Source organism: Puma concolor, chromosome B1, assembly GCF_028749965.1.
Source record: "Puma concolor isolate L17-30 chromosome B1, mPumCon1.1.hap2, whole genome shotgun sequence".
Lineage (NCBI taxonomy): Eukaryota > Metazoa > Chordata > Mammalia > Carnivora > Felidae > Puma > Puma concolor.
In genome coordinates this window covers 194,174,611-194,198,812 of record NC_141670.1, presented here as the reverse complement: position 1 = coordinate 194,198,812, position 24,202 = coordinate 194,174,611, and the positions used below count along the sequence as shown (strand labels likewise).

Genomic DNA, 24,202 nt, shown 5'->3' with positions numbered 1-24,202 from the left:
GCACACAGGGAGCCTGAACAATGTTAATGTTTTTGTTACCGGTCTCTCCGCACAGAGAATGTAGGGGTAACTTTGCCACTTTGTTCCCGCTCTGCCCACACTGACTAGATTAGTCATAGGTACACAGTAAACGCTCGGTAACTGTGGAATAAAGGGGCGCCTCCCTCCTTCTTACCAACGGGGTGACCTGAGCCCGTAGAGAGCAGCTTTGGCCAAAGTCCTTCCAAATCTTAAGGGCAAAGCCGGGATTTGCACAGGAGCATCCTGACTCCTGGAGAAGGGCTCGCTCCATCGTAGTCACTGAATCCTCCACTCCCACAACTGCGTCAAATCCGGTCAAAGCTTTCAGTTAAGGTCACTAAAAGTCTGGCTGCCTACTGGCCGAGGAGAAAAGGGAGATGCCACCAAACCTACGGTTTCCCTGGAGCTGGACAGAAGCCCGCGGCGGCCTGCGGTGTCACGTGACCGTGCGTGCCCCGTGACCCGCGGGCGCCAGCTCCTGCGCAGGCGCAGTGGGCCTCTTGCCCACCCTTTCAGAAATGGCGGCGCCGCTGGGAGGTATGTTCTCCGGACAGCCGCCTGGACATCCCGGAGACTCCAGGGGCCAGGCTTCGCTTCTTCAGGCAGCGCCAGGCCCTCCGAGAACTTCTAACAGTACGTTGGTGGACGAGTTGGAGTCCTCTTTTGAGGTAAGATGAGACTGCGGCGTCCGTTCCCAGCCTCCTTTCTTACCTGAACCCTAAGCTGCACCTGGGCAGTTTGCCCCTTTCAGTGATGCTCGCGACAGGCTTCCAGATCGGGGAAGAGGCTCAGAGAACGTAAGTTACTTGCTTTAATCTCCACTTTGAGTGGTGGCCGGAAGTGTGCGCAGGCCTGCTGGCGGAGACCTAGACTTTGTTTCTGGAAGCACGTGGACTTCAAGTTTGCCCACCCCCAGCCTTGGACCCTTCTAGGTTCCCAGTCGGTGGTTCCCGTTTTACTCTTTCTTGGCCCCATCCCTGAGCGCTCTTCCCCGCATCCCTGCGTGTAGGGTACTGGTGGATCTACGAAGGGTAACGACACACTGCTACGTCCTGTTCCTTTCCGCTGGGCTGCACCCTTAAACGGCCCTGAAGTAATGGACTCTTGGAGATGAAATGGACTTACGTAAAAGTTGCTGTGTTGAAGTTGGTACTAGGAGAGGCGGGGGGAGAAGGAAAGCAAGCTGGGGGTTAGGGAGCGAGGGAGGCAGGGATGACCCAAACCGAGTTCTGCTCTAGAAGTTGGAAAATGGGGAGTGGTAGTAGACAAAGGAGAGGTAAAAATAAGTTAGTGCTTAAAAATAAGATGGTTTCCAGTGGTCCCTAAAGTGAAAGATGAGCCATTATTGTGTGGAAATCAAATAACTTATAAGTGCAGGCCCCTTTCCCACATTTTAAATCCTAGTCGTGTGAGTTTTATACTATGTGTAATAGCAGAGTAGAACATGAATATGGTTTGTAAATGACTGTTACTGGGGCTGCATGGGCAAAAATGTTTTTACTGGAGAGTGTACATTGAAAAGGTTGGAGATAAGGAACTGATTTGAAGGATATCCAAATCTATCTGGGAGGAGAATGAGATGCTTTTGCAGTGGTACCAAGCCAGAAAGGAAGGGGTTTGGTAAGCTTTAGAGCAGCATTTAGCGTTGAGGTGAGGTGGCGGTCAGTCATGAGAGCTTGTTGAAAGACCGGCCCTGTAGATGTCTTGGCCAGAGCCAACCACCAGTGTCCTAATGCTGTCACTCTTGAGTTAAAGCCAAAAGGTTACTGTGGTCTTCCCAGCTCTGCATGTTCAGCTTTCTGCTTCATTCCAATTTTCTCTTCCTTCTAGGCACATAAGACTCCTTCTGCATGTGCTGTTTGTTTTCCCTTTGGGTTTCCAGCTGCCTTCTCCCAAGTCCCGCATCACTTCCCCAATGGATCTGTCCTTTATTCTCCCATCAGTGCTAATACAATGGCAGCAGGTAGCAATAGTTTTGATAGATATTTGTCAAACAGTGAAGGAGCCTGTTGTGGCCCTGTCTTTGGTGCTTAGAATGCAGAGAAAACAGTCCTTGCCATCAAGGAACTCAAGACAGCCGGGTGGAAGAAACAGATGAGTGGCAGGCAGTTGCTGTGTTGGGGGATCACTGCTCTGGTAGAAGAAAACCTGGGGTACTCTGAGAGCACACATGGGTGTGGCTGCCAAAGGCACTTCCCAGGGAATGTGAAACCCAAAAGGGCGTTCAGACAAAGCCAGCTGAAAGGGAGTGAGTGGTGCGACCTGGGCTGGCTCTCTGCTGCTGCATGATCACCCATCTGGTCTTCTCAGGACTTTGCTCAAAGGCCACATTTTCATTTCCTTTTCATTTCACTGTGGTCTGTGTGGGCCTCTGTTTTGTAACCTGCAGTGGTTCATGGCACCTGCTTGCCCACTTTTCATTTCTATTTGGGGGCTCTCCCTTTAGGTCTCTAGCTTTCTCGTTCTAGTTGCTCAGTAAATGCTCTTCAATGTAATGAGTTTGTTGAGATCATGCATTCTTGTGGGGGGAAGTCTTGGAGACCATCCTCTCCTTTTATGAATGGAGAAACTGAGGCTCAGAGGAGAAATTACTTGCCCAAAGCCAACCCCTTGGCTTGTGCAAATGAGGACTATTACTTGGGCCTCCCTACTGTCCATCCTACGCATACTTCTAACGTTTTTGTTTTTGTTTTTGTGTTTTTGTTTTTTTTTTTAATTTTTTTTTTTAACGTTTATTTATTCTTTTGGGACAGAGAGAGACAGAGCATGAACGGGGGAGGGGCAGAGAGAGAGGGAGACACAGAATCGGAAACAGGCTCCAGGCTCTGAGCCATCAGCCCAGAGCCTGACGCGGGGCTTGAACTCACGGACCGCGAGATCGTGACCTGGCTGAAGTCGGCCGCTTAACCGACTGCGCCACCCAGGCGCCCCTTGTTTTTTTTTTTTAAGTTTATTTATTTTGAGAGAGAAAGAGAGCATGCATGCACATGGGGGAGGGGCAGTGAAAGGAGAGAGAATCCTAAGCAGGCTCTGTGCTGTCAGTGCAGAGCTTGATGCAGGGCTCAAACCCGCAAACCCTGAGATCATGACCTGAGCTGAAACCAAAAGTTGGACAGACATTCAACTGACTGAGCCACCCAGGTGCCTCCCTATGCATACTTCTAAGAAGCATATTCTTTTTTTTTAATTATTTTTAAAATTTTTTTAATGTTTATTTTTGAGAGAGAGACAGACACACAGTGTGAGTGGAGGAGGGGCAGAGAGAGAGGGAGACACAGAATCCGAAGGAGACTCCAGGCCCTGAGCTGTCAGCACAGAGCCAGACGCAGGGCTCAAACCCATGAACTCTGAGACCATGACCTGAGCTGAAGTGGGACACTCAACTGACTGAGCCACCCAGGCGCCCCAAGCATACTCTTTTTATAGACTACCACACATTTCTCCATACAACTGCTCACCTGTCTATGAAGACCTGTATATAGAATTTAAAAAATTTTTTTAATGTTTATTTTTGAGAGCGTGAGAGCAGGGGAGAGAGAGGGGGACAGAGGATCTGAAGCAGGCTCCATGCTGACAGTAGAGACCCCATGTCGGGACTCAAACTCACAAACCACGAGATCGTGACCTGAGCCCAAGTCTGATGTTTAACCAACTGAGCCATCCAGGGGCCCCTGATTTCTTCTTCCTTTATTTTTTTTTAAAGAGGGAAGAGGGAGCGAAAATTCCTGAGATCAAATTTCACTATGCCTGGTGGCCCTGCTGGTTGTGAGGGAGCAGCATTGTTGATTGGTTTGCCTGGTTGGCCTCCTGGGTGGGATGTTTTCCAGTACTCACAGGTTTCACAGAGTAGATGTGCCCTAGTCATATCCCAAATCCAACAGGCGTTATCTTTCCACGTAATACACAGAATGGGCAATTTGTTTTTCGGATTTCTTGAGGTGTTACAGGGATTTCCCAGGAGGAGTCCTGTGACTTTTCTCTATAAATCAAATAGGGGAAACTTCTAGCAGCAGAATTTGTTGCTTCCCGAAGGGCCCTCACATGTGGGTGATGGCCTAAATTTGGGCCCAGATATGCCTGCCTCACACCAGTGTACTTTGCTCACTGCTGGTGGGGCTGTGCTTTCCTGAGGTTTCCTTCTCTCCTTCCTTCCTTCCTTCCTTCCTTCCTTCCTTCCTTCCTTCCTTCCTCCCTTCCTTCCATTTATTTATTTTGAGAAAGAAGGCACAAGCGGGGGGAGGGACAGAGAGAGAGGGAGACAGAATCTCAAGCAGGCTCTGTGCTGCTGGCACAGAGCTGCCCACCGGGCTCCATCTCTAGAACTGCGAGATCATGACATGTGCAGAAGTCAGGAGTCAGATGCTTAACTGACTGAGCCACCCAGATGCCCTGAGGCTTCCTTTCTGCCCACTGCTCCCCACCAGCTCTCACATTCTCTTTCTGATCCCACTGCCCTGTGATAGACCTTCTTTATGCATTTCCTGACGGTTTCCTGTGCACAGAAGTGCTTGGCTGAATCATGTATTCCTCTAGATCGGTGCCCCTTGAGAGAAATTCTCTCGGACTTGTTTACCTATGTGATAGCAAGCTCTTAGGTTGTCCCGTCTGTCATTAACGTGTATTTAGTGAGCACCCACTTAGTGCCGAGCAGTATTCCTGCTCTAGGAGTATGAGAACAAGATATGCAGAATTCCCACCTGCTGGCAGGGGACAACTGATAATGGACTAGAAGAATGGAATGATGTCAGTTAACTGCGTGAAAAACAATAAAGGTAGGCATGAGGATAGAGCAAGCCATTTCAAAAGAGTAGAGAGAGATGGCCTCTCTGAGGAGGTAATGATTTATCTGAGCCCTAATAGGGTGATGGTACAATTCATGTAAGCATCAGAGGGAGGGGCTTTAAGTGGAGTTGGACCAGGCGCCCAGGCTCTGGTATGGAATGGGATCCTGGTGAAAGGGGCGAGTGGCAGGAGAGAGGCCAGGTCGTGATGCTTGCAAATACCAGCTGCCTCATTTGGAAGCTCTCCCTCCATGTGTCTCATGGACTTAGTTTACCAAGTTATTTCATTAGCAGGATATCTTGTCAGCCAATGTGTAAACCCAGACTGTGTCAACTCATTGAATAACTTCAAGAGAAGTTATTTGTTACTCTGAAGTAATATTTTTGACATGTGAATGACATTTTTTTCTTGTATGTTTGAATCACACAGGCTTGCTTTGCTTCTCTTGTGAGTCAGGACTATGTCAATGGCACAGATCAGGAGGAAATTAGAACTGGTAAGAATTCACTCTTTGTAGACCACGTTCTTGCCTTCAGCAAGATTCCTGATTGCTTATTTTACACTTTACGGTTTTGTTTGTATCCTTAGAGAACTTTTCCAGGGAATGAGATTTATGCAGTCATTTCTATATACTGCTGGTTCTTTGTTCGGTTTATCAACTGACATGTCACACTCATAATGAGCTAGTTATAATGTGCTGTCCATATTGTATAGGACAGTAATAACCAACAATGCGTGCTGTTTTTTTAAAAAAATAAGTTTTGATTATTTTTTGAAGGTGTTACAGAGAAAAGTCTCTTGTGTTTCCCTGACTTTGCCCAAGTTCTGTCCCAAGAAGCAACCACTGTTTCTGATTGTTTTGTACTATATTTTACATGTTACATTTTAACTGGAAGTCATGATTCTAATTGCTGGATGTCAGGATTGTCTTTCCTCAGAAGAACTTTTGTGTTGTGCTGAGGTCTCATTAACCTTATATAAACGCAAATTATCTGCTATTTAATGTTGGTTAACACATGGGGGTTGGGAGTCAGTATTTCTATTGTCAGAATTAAAATTCCAGATTACATCTTGGGGAAGGTGCTGTTTTGATATTTTTGACTGTTCATTTATGAGGACGATATATGTGTCTAGTGTTTTTCTTAATATTTTGGTCTTTTTTTATAAGGTGTTGATCAGTGTATCCAGAAATTTCTGGATATTGCAAGACAGACGGAATGTTTTTTCCTACAAAAAAGATTGCAGTTATCTGTCCAGAAACCAGAGCAAGTTATCAAAGAGGTATGAACTCAACTTTCTCTTCAACTTTCAGGAAGAGCACATATGGTCAGGATTCCATCTATGCTTTAAATGAGATACACCCTTTTCCCATGAGTTATAGTAGGCTTTACAGATTGAATACACATGTTGCTAGATGTCAGTGTTCACGACAAGTTGGGCAAGTAGTGGAGCCAGGGGTGGAGGTGGAAAGCTGGGCTTCAAACAGAGTTTCATTTGCTGGACGACTTCTCTTAAAGAAAAGTTTCTGCTGCTTGAAAAAGGTTGAAAAGTCATTAATATAGATGATAAGTTCATTTTGGACAGAAACTGTGATTTGTGTGTATCCCCAGCTGCCTTACACACAGGAAGGGCTCAAGTTTTGTTCAAGGAATCAAAACTTAAATGTTCTGTCCCAGGTTCCTTGAGACTCAGGGTTTCATTTATCTCAGTTGTTTGAAACTGGGGCATTTGGAAATGTGTTGGAGTTGCCATGATGACTGGGAAGCTTCATTGGCATTTAGTGTGTTGGGCCAAAGCCTGCCCCATGCAGTGTGCAAGAGAGAATTGTCTTGCCCAAGAGACCAGTCATGCCCCTGATGAGAAACACTACATTGACATGATTGTTTTTTGGTACTGTTTGAAGTAACTACTCCCACAAGCTGCTGAATTAATTGAAAACCTTCTTTTTATTAATTGATATCAGCTGATGAGAATGTGAATGATAAGATGATACTCTTATAATTTATTATGTCAGAGCATTTCCTGATTTGAGTACTTGACTAAGAATATAGGTGTGTTCAATGCCAGGCCTTCATAAAGAATTACAATGCTGATATTCATTTAAAAAGCTCTTGAAGATGAGATTTTAACACTTCAGCCCAAACTGATAGAATAGTGGCGTGGACTCTTTTAAACGGTTGTTAACATATGTTTCAGATTCTCAGCAGTGACCTTTGGACAGAAATACTGGGTGCCTGGGGATCAGGTTGGGAAAGAGCCTGATTTTCTCTGCCTGCCCTTTGGTACTTTGGAATATTGGAACATCTGTATTACTTATTAAAAGGAAATGAAAAGTAAAAGCTCCCAGCGTTACGCAGCATCTTCCATTAGAGGAGTTGCTGTGTATTATTCGGATAGAGGAGCCAAGCAGAGTGTTGGATGTACAAAGGTTGAATTGATTCTCTTTGAGTTTACTTCTTAGTGCTCTTACCTAATCAGGAACTATTTTCATTTTTCATGAGTTTGCCCTGACTTAATCGTCTTTGTTTGTAGGATGTCTCAGAACTAAGGAATGAATTGCAGCGGAAGGATGCTCTGGTCCAGAAGCACTTGACAAAACTGAGGCATTGGCAGCAGGTGCTGGAGGACATCAACGCTCAGCACAAAAAGCCAGCCGAAATCCCTCAGGGCTCCTTGGCCTACCTCGAGCAGGCGTCTGCTAACATCCCTGCACCCATGAAGCAAAGCTGAGTCAAAGCGGGCCTGAAGGGGATCTGGTGTGAGTCAGCCTAGGCACAGTTTTGACAAACATCACTTCTTGTGGACGTGACATTTTGGAAGAACTCTTTGCCAAAGAATGAGATGATTTTTGTTTGATGGTCTCACCTAAAATGTTCCCCTAGTTTTATAAACATCTTTTCTTGAGTACTTTATAAAATGGTTTTGGTAGATCAAGTAAATTTTTGTCTTTAGCAAAGTTTAGGCTGTTAATATGATGCCACTTACAGATTCCTTTTTATGTTTCTTTGTATTTTTTTTATGACTAAGTCTTTTTGTGTTTCCAATTTTAGATTAGCTTATATAATATGAAGGGAAAAGTTTGTATGATTTGATCTGAGAATCAGAGGATGAGGATTTTGGTTGTAGACCTTTTATAACAATTACCCCTCAAGGTAATATAGTAAAATAGGTAAATTTGCATATTTTAAGACTTTGAATTACCTCAAGAAGAGGAATCTAATGCAGCAATGTCCATAAGGCTTCCAGAGCTCTCAAAATGAGGGTATTTTGTAAATAGGTTGAAAGGACTATCATATCCTAAGTTAGTGTAGTATTAATACATAGAATCCTTAAGTTGATGTTGACTTTTATTTGGGGTAAGTTTATATTTTGTGTGGTGTTTTTTCACTTTTGGGGTGGGGGTGTGTAGCAAGAGCAGTGATATGGTAAATTGTTAGGTTCTGCAGTGATGCATCCATTTTAAGTAAGGGGGTAGACCTTGTGCTCAGCACAACAGTTGAGGTATACGCGCAGTATGAGAGGTTAAAGCTTGCTATGGTTGGTTATCTCTTTTCACTTTCAGTTTTGTTTGCTTGTGTTGTTTTTGTTTCTGTTTTTTTTTTGTAGCAGAATTTCTCATTAAGGAAGGATCTTGCTAATGAGTGACATTGATTCCAAGGGACTGGGGTCTTGGGGTGGAGAATGGGCTGCAGGTGACTCTCAGCGACTCACCATCTTCGAAGATCATGGGATCTCAGCATTTGGGAAGACATTTTACCCTCTTGTTGGTTACATGGGCCAGTGAGATTCTCTGTTGAGCTGCCGTTGAGAAATACAGACCGGCATTGTGTGTGGTGCTCCTTGGATGAGATTTTCCTTTCTCGTTGTTTACAATCTAATCAGATTACATCTCTTTACCCAAAACAGATGCTCTATTGTCTTCCGAACAGGCAATACTTCTGTGACTCAGTGTCCTGAAGTGTTTTATTTCCTTCAGCCTTGAAGGCCCTCCCTATATAACACTGATACCCATCCATTCATGGTTGTTTGGTCTGATGCCATCTGGTCCCTGAAGCCACTGCATGCTTTCTGCCTCACCCATCAAGACACAGGACTACCTCTCTCTCTACCAACCTTGCATGGTTCTCCTTGCGGAGGTTAGTGATTTGCATCTGTCTCAGTGCCTCTCATTAGAAGTAGGCATTGTTCCTCTCTGAATGTACAGGGACCACTTATTATTTATTTTTTATGCGTAATACTTTTTAGTCATTTTTGTTTGTGTGCCCGTGTGTGGGGTACACAGCCTGAGGCTAACAAATTCCCTCAGTATAGGTTAAACAAAGCTTTTAAAAAAAGGTTTTACTCACAATATATGACCTCAGGGTTGTTAACCTGGTCACTTCATGCCAATTCGAAGCTCTGATTGGCAGCTTTAGATTTCTTTTTTGTTTTTTTTAATTAAAAAAAAATTTTTTTTTAACATTTATTTATTTTTTAAGAGACAGAAACAGAGCATGAGCTGGGAAAGGGACACAGAGAGAGGGGGAGTCACAGATTTCGAAGCAGGCTCCAGGCTCCGAGCTGTCAGCACAGAGCCCGACACGGGGCTTGAACCCATGAACCATGAGATCATGACCTGAGCCGAAGTCGGCCACCTAACCAACTGAGCCACCCAGGTGCCCCTTTTTAATTTTTTTTTTTAATGTTTATTTTTGAGAGAGAGAGGGAGAGACAGAGCATGAGTGGGGGAGGGGCAGAGAGAGGGGGAGACACAGAATCTGAAGCAGGCTCCAGGTTCTGAGCTGTCAGTACAGAGCCTGACACGAAATGTAAGATCATGACCTGAGCCAAAATCAGATGCTTAACCGACTGAGCCACCCAGGCATCCCAACAGCTTTGATTTCTTGGTTAAAAACCTAAATAAACTGCTTAAGTTTTAGGCAGTCTTTGAGTAATAAAGAGGTTCTTAGTGAAAAGATTGGGAACTATTCTATTTGGTGCTTAGTGAAAATATTTTGAATTCATGCAAGTACCAGTTATTGCCATCTCTTTATTATGAATTCAGAGTTTTCTGTCAATACAACTTTTCAGTCTTAGCTATGAACATCATTTTAATCTCTTGGTGATTAACATCGAAAACGCTCTTGAGTTGCTGTCTTCAGTGAGAAGAAACCATCAGCTAGGATTTCCCTTACTTTTCCAGTCCCAGAAGGACAAACCTACCCACATCTTCAGGGTCTCCTTTTTTCCCTTCCTGTTCCATCTCCTGAAGTGCCTACCCTGTGTGGGACCAGCCTTTCCACCAGGGTTCTGGGCCCCAGGCCAGTCACCTTCTCTAGGGCTTAATCCTTGGGTGGTGTCTGTCTTCCACATCCCCCGTCTCCTGGATCATTCCCTGCGGCTCACAAGAGTTCTTCATCTCCCATCTTCAATATTCCTTCGGTACCTGAGCTGATGCCCTATCTCCCTGCCCCTCGTTCACAGTCTCCAGCATCTCTCCTTCTCTTCCTCCTTTTTCAGCCTGCCCCTTCCATACCACCATCTCTGTGCTCATGGTGGTTACTGGCCACTCCATCTTCTTTACTCTCCCTGGCTGTGATCAGACACAGGTGGGGTACTGAAGCCAGGTCATTCCTGCTCAACATGGGACTCCTCATGGGCAGTCTTTGCTCTGGAGCTCCCACTGGCCTGGCCAAGACTTCTTGGTGCTGTCTTATTGTCTGAGCTTCTTTGCCCAAATCTTCCTTGGCCTCCCTTTCACTGGTGTCAACCTGCACCATAGTCTGAAGGCTCTTCTTGCCTTAGGCTTCCTCTTCCCTTTATGTTACAGGTGGTTTTTCCTGAGAAGGGGAAGAAAAACCTGTCCCTGACATCCAGATACTTATCTGTGTTATGGACACTTATCCAACTAGGCCATGTTATTCTCCTGTTGGACATGAACAGTCTCAGAATACCAACTCAGAGTTGCTCCAAGACCATGATAAAGTAGGACAAAACAAAAGCACCGCATCATTTTGTCTAGGCTCAGAGAAAAAATAAGGTCACAGTGTTAACCCACCAAACATTCTTCTGACTGAAGTGAGTAACTGCCTTTTTTTTTTTTTTTTTTTTAACTATTTTCAGCTTTATCTTCACTCTAGTCTGTGCTCCGAACAAATAAAATTTTCTTTCAGGCACCCAGTCATAGAATTGCCCCGACTTGTTTACAGCATCCAATCTAGAGTGCACCCTTGCATCCTTAGGCTGTCTGAAATCACTCACCAAAGCCAGAATTCTGAAATAGGTTCTAACACCCTCTTTCTGAGAAGCCCTACCATCTCCGCAATGAGCATTCTCCCTATTGCAACAAGTAATAAACCTAACTTGTTCCCTGCAGATGTGTTTCTGGTGGTCCTTGGCTGAGGGCCATTGAAATTCCCAATAAATGTCTTCTAATTCTAATTGTGTCTTGGGAGATAGCTCCTGGAGGACCTGACTGACATGGCTGTTAGTGGACGTGGTCTGAGAGCAGGCAGTAGGATGGGGCCTGGGGACTGGCTCGTGCACTGTCCCAATTGGCAAGAAAGACCCATGGCGGTGTAGTTGCCAGTGGCCCACTTGCTGAAGATTCCACCAGAGGTGCCACAGGGAGACATCCCAGTGGAAGGGAACATTGTCAGTACAAGGACCAAACATTGGAAGGTAAGGGGGCATACTGTGTACAAGAACAGTGGAGTTGGCTGGTTAGCACCTCACTGTCTTGACTCCCCATGGAGGGATAATGACTAACGGGACTTAACAGTCAACAGCCACTCTGAGTGCCTGGGGCATCTTTGATTATCACCTGTAGGGTGAGGGGAGACAGCTGAGGAACTAGCAGGAGGGAGTAGATCAAAAATAGTATTGCATCCCCAGGGGTGATGGTGGAGATTAGCCCTACCTAAGAAATCTGAAGAATGCAGGGACGGCTCCCTATCACAGCTCCATTTAATTTCCTAACGTCGCCCTTGCAGAATCCAGATGGATCCTGGAGAGACTATAGACCAAGTAGCCTCACTCACAACTACTGTGTTGGATGTTACATCAATGCTAGAGCAGCTAATAAGGGTTCAGGTACACAATATGCAGCCATTTCTTGAGCGAGTTCAGTCTTTTCTACCCTAATTAAGAAACACTTTACAGCAATCTTCCTTTCCAGTTTTGCTCCAGCCGTATGTTAGCCTCTCCTTCTGTCCTAAAAGAGCCTAACAAGATTTATCACCAAATCTTGCTGTTTCTCCCTCCTGACTCAATCCTGAATCAGTTCATTTCTCTTCATCTGCACTGTTTTCCCCAAGCCATCACTGTCACGTCTGGACCGCTCACTCTTGAGAGATTGATGGAATCTGATTATATACACAAAAACCAGAAGAATGTTTTATCTATCAAATTGAGTTTCTTTGTCAGTATTATCTAGGGTACAGAGAGGATTTTATTCACTGTGGTGAAGGTGGAACCTTGAGAGAAACTTTCTGGATGATAATTCTGCTATATCAAAAAGCTTAAGCATGTATCCTTTGATGCTTTATTTAGATACCCAAGGAATGTGTCCTAAGGAAATAAATGATAGAAGCATGCTCAGATTTAGTTAACAGATACAATTATTGCAGTGTGGAATCTAGAAATTTAACAGAATCTTTCACTCACCTGCAACAAGAAAGAAATCAAACAGATGTAGAGTCTCAATAAAATTCTGTCCCTGCAGCAGGTGTCATGCTGAGTTAAAGCGCAGCCTACGTTGCTAGTCATCAGTAGTTGCAGTGTTGGAAGAATGTTTCGATAAACAGTATAACTATCTGTATGTAGTTTAGTTTTTAAAACACAAAACTAGTTTAGTTCTTTTTTTTTTTTTTATTTTTTTTTTCAACGTTTATTTATTTTTGGGACAGAGAGAGACAGAGCATGAACGGGCGAGGGGCAGAGAGAGAGGGAGACACAGAATCGGAAACAGGCTCCAGGCTCCGAGCCATCAGCCCAGAGCCCGACGCGGGGCTCGAACTCACGGACTGCGAGATCATGACCTGGCTGAAGTTGGACGCTTAACCGACTGCGCCACCCAGGCGCCCCTAGTTTAGTTCTTAAAACACAGAATGCAAGCATAATCCTACAGTGCTCACCCTAAGCAGGAAACAAGATCACTAAAAAAAATTGATACTGAGAAATAACATGGCATGTTACATGTATGGTAACAAGTATTTTCATTTAAGAAATTATCTTATTGGGGCCACGTGTTTTGATTAGATAGGAATTTTACCTTTAGGGGCCTCCAGGTGGCTCAGTTGGTTTTGTGTCCGACTCTTGATTTCGGCTCAGGTCATGACTCACAGTCGGTGGGATTGAGCCCTGGAGACAGTGTGTCAGAGCCTGCTTGGGACTCTCTCCCCTCTCTGTCTGCCCCTTACCCTCTCACGTGTGCTCACTCTCTCGAAACAAATAAACCTTAAAAACATTAAAAAAGATAGTAATTTTACCTTTAAATTGTCAGTTGTAATTTGAGTTGTAATTGCATTTCTCCCAAAATTGTGTAAGCAGCTACTTTTCATTTAAAGTTGACCTGATTGAGATTAATGTGAATTTCTTATTTCCAAACTGTCTTCATCTACTTTCACCTTTCTTTGGGAAAACAATACAAGTCACAGCCATTTTTAATTGCCCAGTTTAAAGTTTTATTCAAAGAGCAAAGATTTGACAGTGCATAGAATAAATGTTTATGGCCACGTGTGGGGCCAGCACCAAAGGATTGAGAACATATTTTGCCCAAATTGTATTGAGTCTTGTCAAATCACACTGCTCCATCAGAAGGTCAGACTATTCAGTGTGGACTGACATGGGTCAGCACCATGAATGGCCAGTCCTGATTCCCTTACAGTACTGAGCATCCATGTGATGGGGAAGCAATGCACCATGAGGCAAAGGGCCCAGGCCCAAAGACTGGGCTCAGTAGATCTTTGACTTCAAAGAATACTCTAGAAACTTTCACAAGTGACCAAGTTGAAACTACAGTCATATGACAGAGTGAGGCTTGGTTATTCACAGAAAAATTCTGGCAGTGGTTAATTCCAGCTCGTGATTGGTATCATACCTATCCTATTTTGCTTACTTCTCCAAAACCCTTTTGAGGTAGGTGTTATCCCCTCTCTCGTCTACTTCAGGTCCTGGACTTAGGAAGTCAGAGCACTCAGGCGAAGTGTGCCAAGGGCTGCTGTCATCCACTCCTAGTTTTGCCTTGTTTTGTGTTTGTAATTGGTTTTCATGAGTATTTCGAACTTTTATTCTTCTTCCTAGTGAGGTTGAATGTGCATTTTGTAATTCTGTCATTTACACAGAAATACTTTTCAGGTGGAGATGACTAGCATTCTAAGGACAAGTGAAACCACTTTTAAAGTAGATCATGGAAATCACAAAGCTTGATATTCCACAAAGTGGAATGAAATCTTATGGACACTAGAAATACAATGTGAGGGTCATCAGTAACATTAATATTTTCTGTGGGTGCATTTTGATAACACTGGTTTATGTTGTTTTGTTTTTCACCTTAATGTCAAGAATTTTGTTTAAGCACTGGTTTCACAATGAAACAGTATGAAATGTTAATGCCAAAATTTGTTTTGGCTATTATATATAAATCATGTCACAAGCAAGTTAATTTGGTTTTTTAGTTCATTCCTTCAGTCAGATGCTTTACATTTCAGGTGTCCTCTTGGTGATGGAATCCTGAGACTCAGTTTAGAAAGAGAAATACTTGGTAAACCATTCCTGGTGGGCAGAGCCCTGTTTCTGCTGGACTTCTTTGGGTTGGGCTGTTTCACCATCTTGTGTCCTAAAAACAAACCAACAAACAAAAAGACTGTTTTAGATGGCTTTGAAAATTATTCAGTAAACAACTTAATACCCCACTATCTTTCAGGGAGTAAAGCTGTTGCTTTACTCTTTGAAAGACCATGAGTATAACTGGCCAACACTCATGGCTAGAAACAAGGTGTGAAAGATGGGGTGGGAAGGGAACATCTAATTCCTGTTTTGAAAATGAGGTTCTCCACTGTTTTACTTAAGACTAATGAGCATATTGTATAAACTTATATTTCAGGCACAAATTGAACACTAAACCTCATAAAAAAGGTAAGGAATGAAACAGTTAATCAACACAGCCTTATAATGTCTGGCTTCTTCAGAAGTTATCTAATGTGTTCGCACCTCAATAAGACTGTGACATTAGCCTAATAAATTGAAAAGAGGAAACAGTAAGCAAGAAAGTACGATGTATACCTGCTGACTGGTCTCTGTCTGCATTTGTGAAGCTTCATATAAAACTGGGAACCTAGCTTATTCACAGGTGTATGATACTGAGATGAACCCACAGCCAGAGTCAGGAGCTGGCTCTAGCCGTTAATACAGGGGTGTGCTTAGGGCTCCAGGCCTCAGTTTCTGCAGCTTTGAAACAAAAGGGCTGGCCTCCTTCATTGACTGACAGGAGGTCCTTGCCACTCAACATTTATAAAGGTCTGTGCCTCCCATTTTTCCCAATAGCCGCAGGTATGCAGGGCCTTTGGAAAAAGAACACTTTATTTTTATTATTATATTTTGAGAAAGGACAAGTGCGAGTGGGGGTGGGGGGCGGGGGGCAGACAGAGAGAGAGAGAGAAAATCCCAAGATGACAGCTTGGAGCCCAATCCCACGACTGTGAGATCATGACCTGAGTCAAAATCAAGAGTCAGATGCTTAACCACCTGAGCCGCCCAGGCATCCCTGAAAAAAGAACATTTTAGGAGGAGCCATTTCTGAAATGCAAAATTCAAAGCACAGAATGTCAAGTTCTGCCTCTGAAAAGAAGACTGGATAGGAGGGAGAATTAATAAACGGGGAAATGATTGTGAAAGAGAAACATGTTGCAAGGGTTTCTGGAAAAATAAGGTGGTATCTGAGATGATTGATCATGCATGAGCTACCAACCCAGATTAAGAGGCCTTAAAATCTCAAGATGATACAATAAATCTTGAGAAATAACCTTAATAATAATAGTAGTGGCAGTAATAATAGTGGAAATCGACTGAATGCTTCTGTACCAGGTTCTGTGCTAACTGCGTCCTGTGGATTAATTCCTTCAGTCTCACAGTCTGGTGAGGCAGGTGCTGTATTATCTTTGATTTAGAGGTGAGGAAATGGAGACCTAGAGAGGTCAAGTAACCTGCCCAAAGTCACCTAGGTAAGAACAAGAGACCAGAATTTGAGTCCAGACCTCAGGGCCAGGTGATTAGAGTCCATCTTCTGTGTTACCCACACTGACACGGCTAGCTAAGTGATCTAATCATCCACGAGAGGAAAAAAAAAAGACTTTCTGGAACTTGGTACCAAGAATAGTACTTGTCTAAAGAATGACATACTTCCTTCCTCTTACACCACCTTCCCATTTGGCTGGATTGTAATTTGTCACAGGCAGGGAGGGGGCTTGTCTCCCTGTCCTTTTTACCTGCCCACAGTCTGGGTATTGAAGAGGTGCCAGAAAGGAATCTGAATTCCCCCCTATCTATGGAAAACTGGAATCAACAACTCCCCACCCCGCCCCCTACCTTGTGGCAGTTTTCACATCTAGAGCCTGGGTGGGTTTGTAAGGCTGGCCACAGCCAGGGCTTGGGTCCAAGCTGGGTGACTTCGTTATTGGAGGGGCGTTGATCCTGGAGCTCAGATCACCACTCAGAAAGTTCTTTGCGTAGGAGGCCAGGTTTGGCACGCTGACCACTCGGCTGGGCACTTCCTCCAGCTTCTTTTTCTGGTTGTATTAAAAGAAAGGCCAGTTAGTTCCACCCTAAAGAGTCATTATTGTAAGTAAAAAAGGCCCACCCAACCAAAACTATATGGGAGAAGAGGCAGTCATTTTATATATATACCTACATGTTATTTTTAAAGCATTTCTTCCTCCAGTCTGCTTTGTTTTATGAAACACAGGTTCAAAATCTCTTGCCCAAAACCTCTGGGGACATGTGTTTGGTAATTCAAATTTTTTTTTTTAGACATTAGAAGGCCATATAAGACCCCCAACAGGAGCTGGGTCCATTTTCTTCAAATGCATTAATATTTCTGCAGTGAAACAACACTGTTTCACTGAGAGGCATACATAAAAATCATAAATGAACTCACATCTGTTCAGCTTAGGGTAGGTTTACTGTCCTTTGAACTATTAAACATTTTAAGCACTTTTAGGATTTTGTTACAGCAGATGAGAGATTTGGATGTGAATATTCTCATTATAACAAATTCCAAAAATATGTAATGAAAAAAAGGAAGTGGGAGATTCCTGGGGCTCCTGGGTGGCTCAGTTGGTTGAGCATCCAACTGTTGATTTCAGCTCAGGTCATGAACTCATGGTTCGTGAGGTCGAGCCCCGTGTCAGGCTCTTGCTAACAGCACAGCAGCACAGAGCCTGCTTGGGATTCTCTCTCCCTGCCTCTCCCCTACTCCTGCACTCGCTCCCACTCTCTCTCAAACATTTAAAAAAAATTTTTTTTTTCAACGTTTATTTATTTTTGGGACAGAGAGAGACAGAGCATGAACGGGGGAGGGGCAGAGAGAGAGGGAGACACAGAATCGGAAACAGGCTCCAGGCTCCGAGCCATCAGCCCAGAGCCTGACGCGGGGCTCGAACTCACGGACCGCGAGATCGTGACCTGGCTGAAGTCGGATGCTTAACCGACTGCGCCACCCAGGCGCCCCTCAAACATTTTTTAAAAAGTGGGAGATTCCTGTTCGTTTCTCTCATCATCCAGATATAACCATTATTAACAGTGACATGTTTATAGGAAACTCGGAGAATACAAAAACCCATAAGAAATTAAAAGTACACATAATCTGCCTCGCCAGATATAAATACTGTTTGTTAATAATTTGGACCATTCCCCATGAGTCTTATTTTCAGTGAACATTCCTCTGACTGTATGCCAGCACGCCGATAAGTAAGCTGTAGTTACCTTCAGGAAAATGAAACCAGCAGCACTGTAATGCCTGAAATCGGCAGAACCAATTTACCTTCATGGAGGGGGTCAAGTATCCTGGGTGAGGGTTGAAAGAGAAAGACCGGTTCCGATGGGACATGGCGCTGGGGAAGGCTGCACAGTGAAATCTTCTCTCCTCCTGGAAAAACACAACTGAGTCCAAATGAGCCTGACCACACCACTGGGTTTGACCTGAAGGAAGATGGTCGAGTGAGGGCAGAAACCGTGAGGGAAAGCCCAGGGGAAGGGGGAGGATGTGTGGGGATCCAGCAGCCGTCCACTGAAGCTTTGAGGAAGCACTTTAGTCCTGTGGCCTGAGTCCCCAGCTTCTGTATAGGGAAAGGCGAGCTTATTTGAAACGTCTTGGGCAGTTAGAGAACCAGGTACTCTGGGCATCTGAAGGTTAAAAGCTGGTACAATCACTATATCACCAACCTTGTTTATGCGTGTCACTGTCCACTTTTCTCCTGCTGTATTATTTTTAAAGCAGATTCCAATCATTGTATAATTTCATCTTTAAAAACATCCACATCTATCTCTAAGAGATAAAGACTTTTAAAAAAAAAAAAATAGCACAATTCTCTTGTCACACCTAGCAAACAAGCTATTCCTTAGTATCATTTAATTTTCAGTTAGTGGTGAAGTTTTCCTGTCTCATCAGCATCCTGACATGGAACTGCGTGGCAGGGGCAGGGATGGGAGTGAGAGAGGAGAGGGGTGTGTGTTTGTGGGAGGACGTGAGGCTGGCAGGCTGCCGAAGATCCTGGATTTCACTCGGGGAAGGACGGGAGGCCGTGAGCGGTGCAGAATGGAGCCGAGCTCTCATCTGACACGCTTCCCCAAGACTGCCCTGGTTGATGTGAGGTCAGCGTGCGGGCAAGGCTAGAGTGAGTGGGGAGTGGGGAGTCCAGTTCACTGCGCGTGTGAGAGGGGCTTGCACTAAAGCGGTGGAGGCAGAGACGGGTGGGGAAGGTGGCTGGACTTCTCAGGTGGCCGACTAGCCCTCCCACCGTGGGCTGCACTGACAGGCGCCAGTCGAGAGCCACCGTCTGCAGAGCTGGACGTAAGCCAGGGGAAGCAGCGCCCTCCGGTTCAGCTGGGGTGCTACAAGCAACCTGCCACCAGACCGGGGAGCACGGGGCGGCCGGGTTAGAGCCCAAAGCAATGGATGGAGTATCAGGAGACAGGGATGTGAGGGAGGTGGACTGCGTGAAAGCTCAGGGGCAGGTGGAGGGAGGGGCATTCCAAAGAAATGGCCTCAGGCCTTGGTGGCTGTGGGCTGCAGACCCCGAGGGAGAAAACGTCTTCCTAAGGGGCCCCGGGGCGGCTTTGCGAACTGGAAAACAGGTAGCCATTTTTACAAAAGGAAGACCAACAAACAATAACTGGCTTGACTGAGTCTACTAAAATTCCAACAGAAGGCATGCCATTCTGGATTTTCCCAAATTCCATAGATGAAAAAACTGAACCAATCAACCATGGGCAGATGCTGTAGGACTTGAGTGCTTGGGGGGTGGGGGGTGGGGGTGGGGGCTCTATTTTTCTGTATTAATTTTTTTAGTGAGTATATATTGTTTCAGATAATATACAAAAGTAATCAAGGATCTTCTGAAGGTGGTTTTAGAGTTATCAGGATTAAAATTGCTAGGTAGGCAGAGCAATGGCAAGAACAAAGTGGATGGCCCTCCGGAAGGAACCCTGCAGACCCCCTGGTGGCCCTGACGGCCTCACCATGAGCTGCTTGATGATCTCCTCTCTCTCCTTCAGGCGGGTCTGCAGGCGGCCTATGAGCTGAACGTCCTCTGGCCTGGACGCCCCCTTCCCTGGTTTCTCTCCGGAATCCTTCAGTCTGTTTGGAACAGGCATGCAGTTAGTCTCCTTGCTGCCGTTGCCCAACAACAAGCAGGTGCATGGGGTGGGGACGCTGCTGTGAGCTTAGCCTGGCCAGCTAATGTCTCCGTTCACAAAAGGGGAAATGGAGGCCGAGAGACCCTGCCTGGGACCAGCCAGTGAGTTGGCTGCAGAGCTCGGGACCCCAACTCCAAGTCTGACGTCTGCCAGTTACCCCTAGGCTGCGGGGCCAAGGAACCAAAGGCCCGTGGGTGATGCACACACTGCCCTCAGTGAAGCTTCAAGAACCAGGGATGCCTGGGCAGAGAGGCCTCGACAGAAAAATGTCCCCACTGCGGCCTCCCGACGTCTGGGCTGATGCCGACGTGGCTCTGGCGCCATCTGCTGGCCGAAACGGAGCACGGCATGAGCTGGTTCTCCCTCAGAGCTGCGGGCAGCTAGTTCCCCCAGCCCTTTCAGGACGAAGCCAGAGAGAAGTAACTGCGCACGGTGGGGGATGGGGTGAGGGCTGCAGGTGACCTACTGAGTGTAGTTGACAAGAGGGCCGGGACTTCGGGGTGAGATAACTTGGGATCTAATCCCTACTCTGCCTTGAGGAAAAGGCTAGGTGACCTTGCGTAGCCTTTCCCTGTGATCATCAGTTCCCTATTCTTTAAAAGGGGCACGAAACTGGGTGGTTGTGAGCATTCAGCGAGATAATGCGCGCCTGGCCTGTGGTAAGTGCCCATTAGATGGTAGCTGATAAAACCTTTCACTCTGGATTCTGGATGGTTTGCTTTGTACTGGAGACAGTGGAGAACATGTTTTTAAGAGCACAGACAGGTAACAGATTCACTCAGTGCGGCTTGACCTTGGGCAGGTGACTTTACCTGTCATCTTCCACCTCCGTGCTGCTAACCCTGACCCCCTAGTCTCTTCTCTCAGCAGCCAGAGTGACCTTATTGAAAGGTAAATCTGACCATGTCATTCCTGCTCAAAGCCTTGCAATGGCTTCCAGTGCACCCTGAACACATCCAAACTCCTTCCTGTTTAGTGCGGGTCTCCTTCATCCCTCCCAGCTAGCCCACCAAAGTCTCAATTCCTGCCACTCACCCTCTCACTTATTCCTGGCTGTTCAGTCATGTGAAGCAGGCCCCAGGGCCATTGTACTTGCTGTTGTGTCCACTTGGAATGTTCCTCCTCCAAACGGCTCTCTCATTCCCTCGCCTCCTTGCGCTTAAATGTCACCTCCTTAGACAGGCCTTCCTTGCCCACCCTTGCCACTCCCTAGACACTGATCCTGTTTTTCTTTTAGCACTTCCAATACCTGATATGAAAAATATTCATCTGTTTATTTCTTGCCTGAATTCCCATCGAGAATTTTTGAGCTCTATGAGAGCATGGTCTTTGTTTAGTTCTGGCTGTAACTCCAGGCACACAGTAGGCTCTTAATAAACATCTGTTGAATAAGTAATAAAGATGTATGCATACAGGCACAAGACCCCCTCGGTTTCTTTATCTGTCCATGAAGGAGACTGTGAAGATTCAGTGAGGTGATGCATGTTAGAATGGGGCAAATGTTCATTAAAAAGTAGACTTGATCCCGTGATTTCTTCCCAGGGTGAGGGGTCAAACCAAGCCCATAAGGCAGTGTTCATTCCTCACAGATTCCCAGTGCCCTGCACGGAGAGAATGCAATCTCATAAAATGATGGGGGGTAACGAACTATCCCCAATTGCCCAGGACCGAGGTGCTTCTTGGAACTCAGAACTTGTAGTTTTAAAACTGGGAGCGTCCCAGGCACAGTGGGATGAGTTGGTCGCCCTAATAAAATGTACCTCTACAAGTCCCTCCTAACCTGGGGCCCAAGGCCTCACTTACTCAGTTTCCAGGGCAGCCAGCCGGGCCTGGAGCCTGGCTTGTGCACTGCTGAAATCCGCCACCATGGCCTGCATCTCCTTCCGGTGTTCCTGGCGTAGCTTCTCCACCTCCCGGGCCCGTTGGGCTTGCTGATCCTCCTCCAGCAGCCTGTGGGTGGAGGGAAGCACAGCCGGGCTGGCCCAGGCTCTAGGGACTGAGCCTCTTGGGCACTGGGGTTTCTCCCCGCTCTGCTGGGTGGCTGGGGTGGGAGGCAATGGGCGGGGGTGGTTATGAATGAGGTCAGGATGCTGGGAAGGAGACCTGGGATCTCTTGAGTTGTGGGGTCCAGGATAAACCCTGCTTGTGGGACCCCTTCTCAGCACCTCCTGTCCCAGCATCCCATGAAGGAGAAACCAGACTGTGAAGCCTTCAGGGGCAAGCAGTGGAGGACAGCTCTGGAGGGTTCTGGAAAATCCTCCCTTCACGAGGGGCAAATGGAGGCCTGGAGGCTGAGATTGTGTATCGGAATTACTGATCCTTGGGACTCTGAGGCCTGGGGAGTCACCAGTCCAGTGTTGAAAGGCAGGGAGGGATAGGGGGTAGGTGTTCCTCCATCACTTCCTAGCTGTGTGACCTAAGGCAAGCCACACCCTGCTCAGTTTCTTCACCTGTTAAATGGGTGTGATGATAGTGGCTACCTTACAGGGTTAGTGCAAGGATGAATCATGCTAACACATGTCCAGAACAAAGTAACAGCGGTTCACCCAGCGCTTCCTCCATGCATTCCGGGGCAGGTGCTAAATCCTGCTCACATGTCACTGCATTCCAGGACGGCCCTGAGAGGTGGCGGTCTTACCTCCTTCGCGGATGAGGGTGGGGGCGTGGAGAAGCTAGCGGACTCGCCTGAGCTCACACGGCACCGCTTGAGCTATTTCACCGCACTGCCTCCCTAAGGCTGGTTTTGAAGGGACTTCTAGTACGGTAAGGTCTGATCCCAGAAATTCTTTGATTTGTAGGAAACAGAGTTCCCTCCTCTATCCCAGGGCAAACCCTGCAGTTTTGAGACGAATTCCTAGAGCACTGGTCCTTTTCATGCGACGGGAGTAACATCAGGGAAGTGCTAGCGTGTTAGGGAGTCTTTCCTTTGCGGAGAAGCCCAGGGGGTGAGCCTTAGGTTCAGAGGCTCGCCCCGGGGCGCTGGAGGGAGCGAGGGAGAAGGGAGCTCCGGCCCCGCCCGGAGACCGACCTGCGCTGCTCGCGGAGCTGTAGCGCCTCCTGCTGATGCTGTTCCACCTCAGCCCGCAGCCGCTGCACTGCGTCCTTGAGCTGCGAGTTCTCCTCCCAGGGGTCGCAGCCCTCGCTCGGACCCGGCTCCGCGGCGCCCTTCGGGGAGCCCGCCTGGCCCGGGCCGCCCGCGTCCTGGGGAGAAGCACCCGGGAGAGGCGTTTTCAGGAGGCGCCAAGGGCCCCAGATGCGCCGCCGAAGGACGGGGACCCGTGCTCCGCCCAGCCTGGAGCCCTCACCAGCCTCCTGCTCCCGATTGAGGAGCTCACATCCAGGCTCTTCAGGTTTTCCCGCTTTCCGAGTTGGCCAGATCCGCCCTCACAAAGCCTAATAACGTTGGTGAGCCAGGAACATGACTCAAGGCAAGCCAAACACTCCACCCAGAGCGCCCTCCCCACTTCAACAGCACTGCCTCGGGGAAGAAGCGACAAGCCCGCTCTCCTCTGCTATCACCGAATCCCGATCCCGTCTGTGGAGCGATTACACCGAAGTGCGCTCATTTGTTTAATGGTGGTCTCCTCCACTAGCCTGGGAGGGCTTCCCGAAGGCACCGTCTCCCCTCGAGTTTTCCAATCTGATGGCACCTGGCTCGGGGGCTGGGATCAGAAGGGCCAAATAAATGCTTGCTAAATGAAATGATACTTGAACGCCAGTGGTTCAGATAGAAATTCAAAAATCTATGTCCAAATGAAATGGGGTCAGAGTTAACCCCTGGTTAGTGAATGTTACAGTTTTCAAGTTCACTCAAACATGCCTGAAGGTTTCTGCGTTTGTTCATTCCACACAGAACAGCTTTGCACAGGGAACATCTGTGGCCCATGCCCCACACCTCTTGCTTCCTGCCCTGGGGCTTGTGTGTGTGTGACACCCATGGGCACGTGGGGACCTGGCACTCACCTGGTTGGTTAAGGTCCTGGGGGGCCATGGTTAGAGCTTGGTTAAGGTCCTGGGGGGCCATGGAAGAGCTTGGTTAAGGAAGAGCTTGGTTAAGGTCCTGGGGGGCCATGCTTGACTAATGGGAGAAAGAACCTGCTGGATAAATGCATCCCCCTCTGTCCCAAGCTGGGACAGGTCTGAGGATGATCTCACAGGGCTCCTCGGAAGATCCCAGCAGGTGGGACACCACTTACCTGCAGTGGTGGCCAACTTAAGGACGCATCCTTGAACCGGGTACCCTCCCTTCCGTCTTTCACTCGCGCTGCCCAGGGCTGCTTTCCTCCTGGCTCACGCCCCCACCTTTCTTCTCTGTGTGGGTTTTCATCTGAGGCCCTGCTATTCCTCCCAGAGGGGTCAGGGCTTCCCTCCAATGAGGTGAAGGTGAAGGCTGGCACCTGGTGGCCGGGTGTCATCCCACCCGTCCAAGGATCCATAGCACTTGGGGAGGGAGTTTGTCATTGCAGACGTCACGACCCCACATTTCTCCTGCCCCCTCCCATAGGTA

The 24,202-nt window shown here is 46.8% G+C and overlaps 2 protein-coding genes across 5 annotated transcripts in view; one reads left to right on the top strand and one right to left on the bottom strand.

Moving 5' to 3' along the window:
* Nucleotides 1–500: 500 nt before the first annotated feature.
* On the top strand, nt 501–15,070 carry MED28 (mediator complex subunit 28). 3 transcript variants are annotated; one of them, XM_086705379.1, is made up of 5 exons: nt 501–689; nt 5,233–5,299; nt 5,972–6,084; nt 7,336–7,561; nt 8,413–15,070. In XM_086705379.1, exons 1-4 carry the CDS (start codon nt 540–542, stop codon nt 7,531–7,533), a joined length of 528 nt encoding a protein of 175 aa, XP_086561505.1. In that variant the 5' UTR covers nt 501–539; the 3' UTR covers nt 7,534–7,561; nt 8,413–15,070. The 3 variants fall into 3 exon arrangements, with proteins under 3 accessions (XP_086561505.1, XP_086561504.1, XP_025777320.1); XM_086705378.1 differs by having other exon boundaries at nt 8,410–15,070; XM_025921535.2 differs by having other exon boundaries at nt 502–689; nt 7,336–15,070.
* Nucleotides 14,391–24,202, bottom strand: part of FAM184B (family with sequence similarity 184 member B) — a 159,473-nt gene continuing 149,661 nt past the window's right edge. Inside the window, exons 13-18 of one of the 2 annotated variants that reach the window (XM_025922285.2) lie at nt 22,724–22,896; nt 21,499–21,645; nt 19,519–19,636; nt 17,822–17,926; nt 16,369–16,568; nt 14,391–14,620 (exon numbers count right to left, since the gene is read on the bottom strand). In XM_025922285.2, the coding sequence (XP_025778070.1) occupies nt 14,527–14,620; nt 16,369–16,568; nt 17,822–17,926; nt 19,519–19,636; nt 21,499–21,645; nt 22,724–22,896 (837 nt within the window). In that variant the 3' untranslated portion in view covers nt 14,391–14,526. Of the gene's footprint in view, nt 14,621–16,368; nt 16,569–17,821; nt 17,980–19,518; nt 19,637–21,498; nt 21,646–22,723; nt 22,897–24,202 lie in introns of those variants that run through there. The other variant, XM_086705373.1, reaches the window with a different exon arrangement.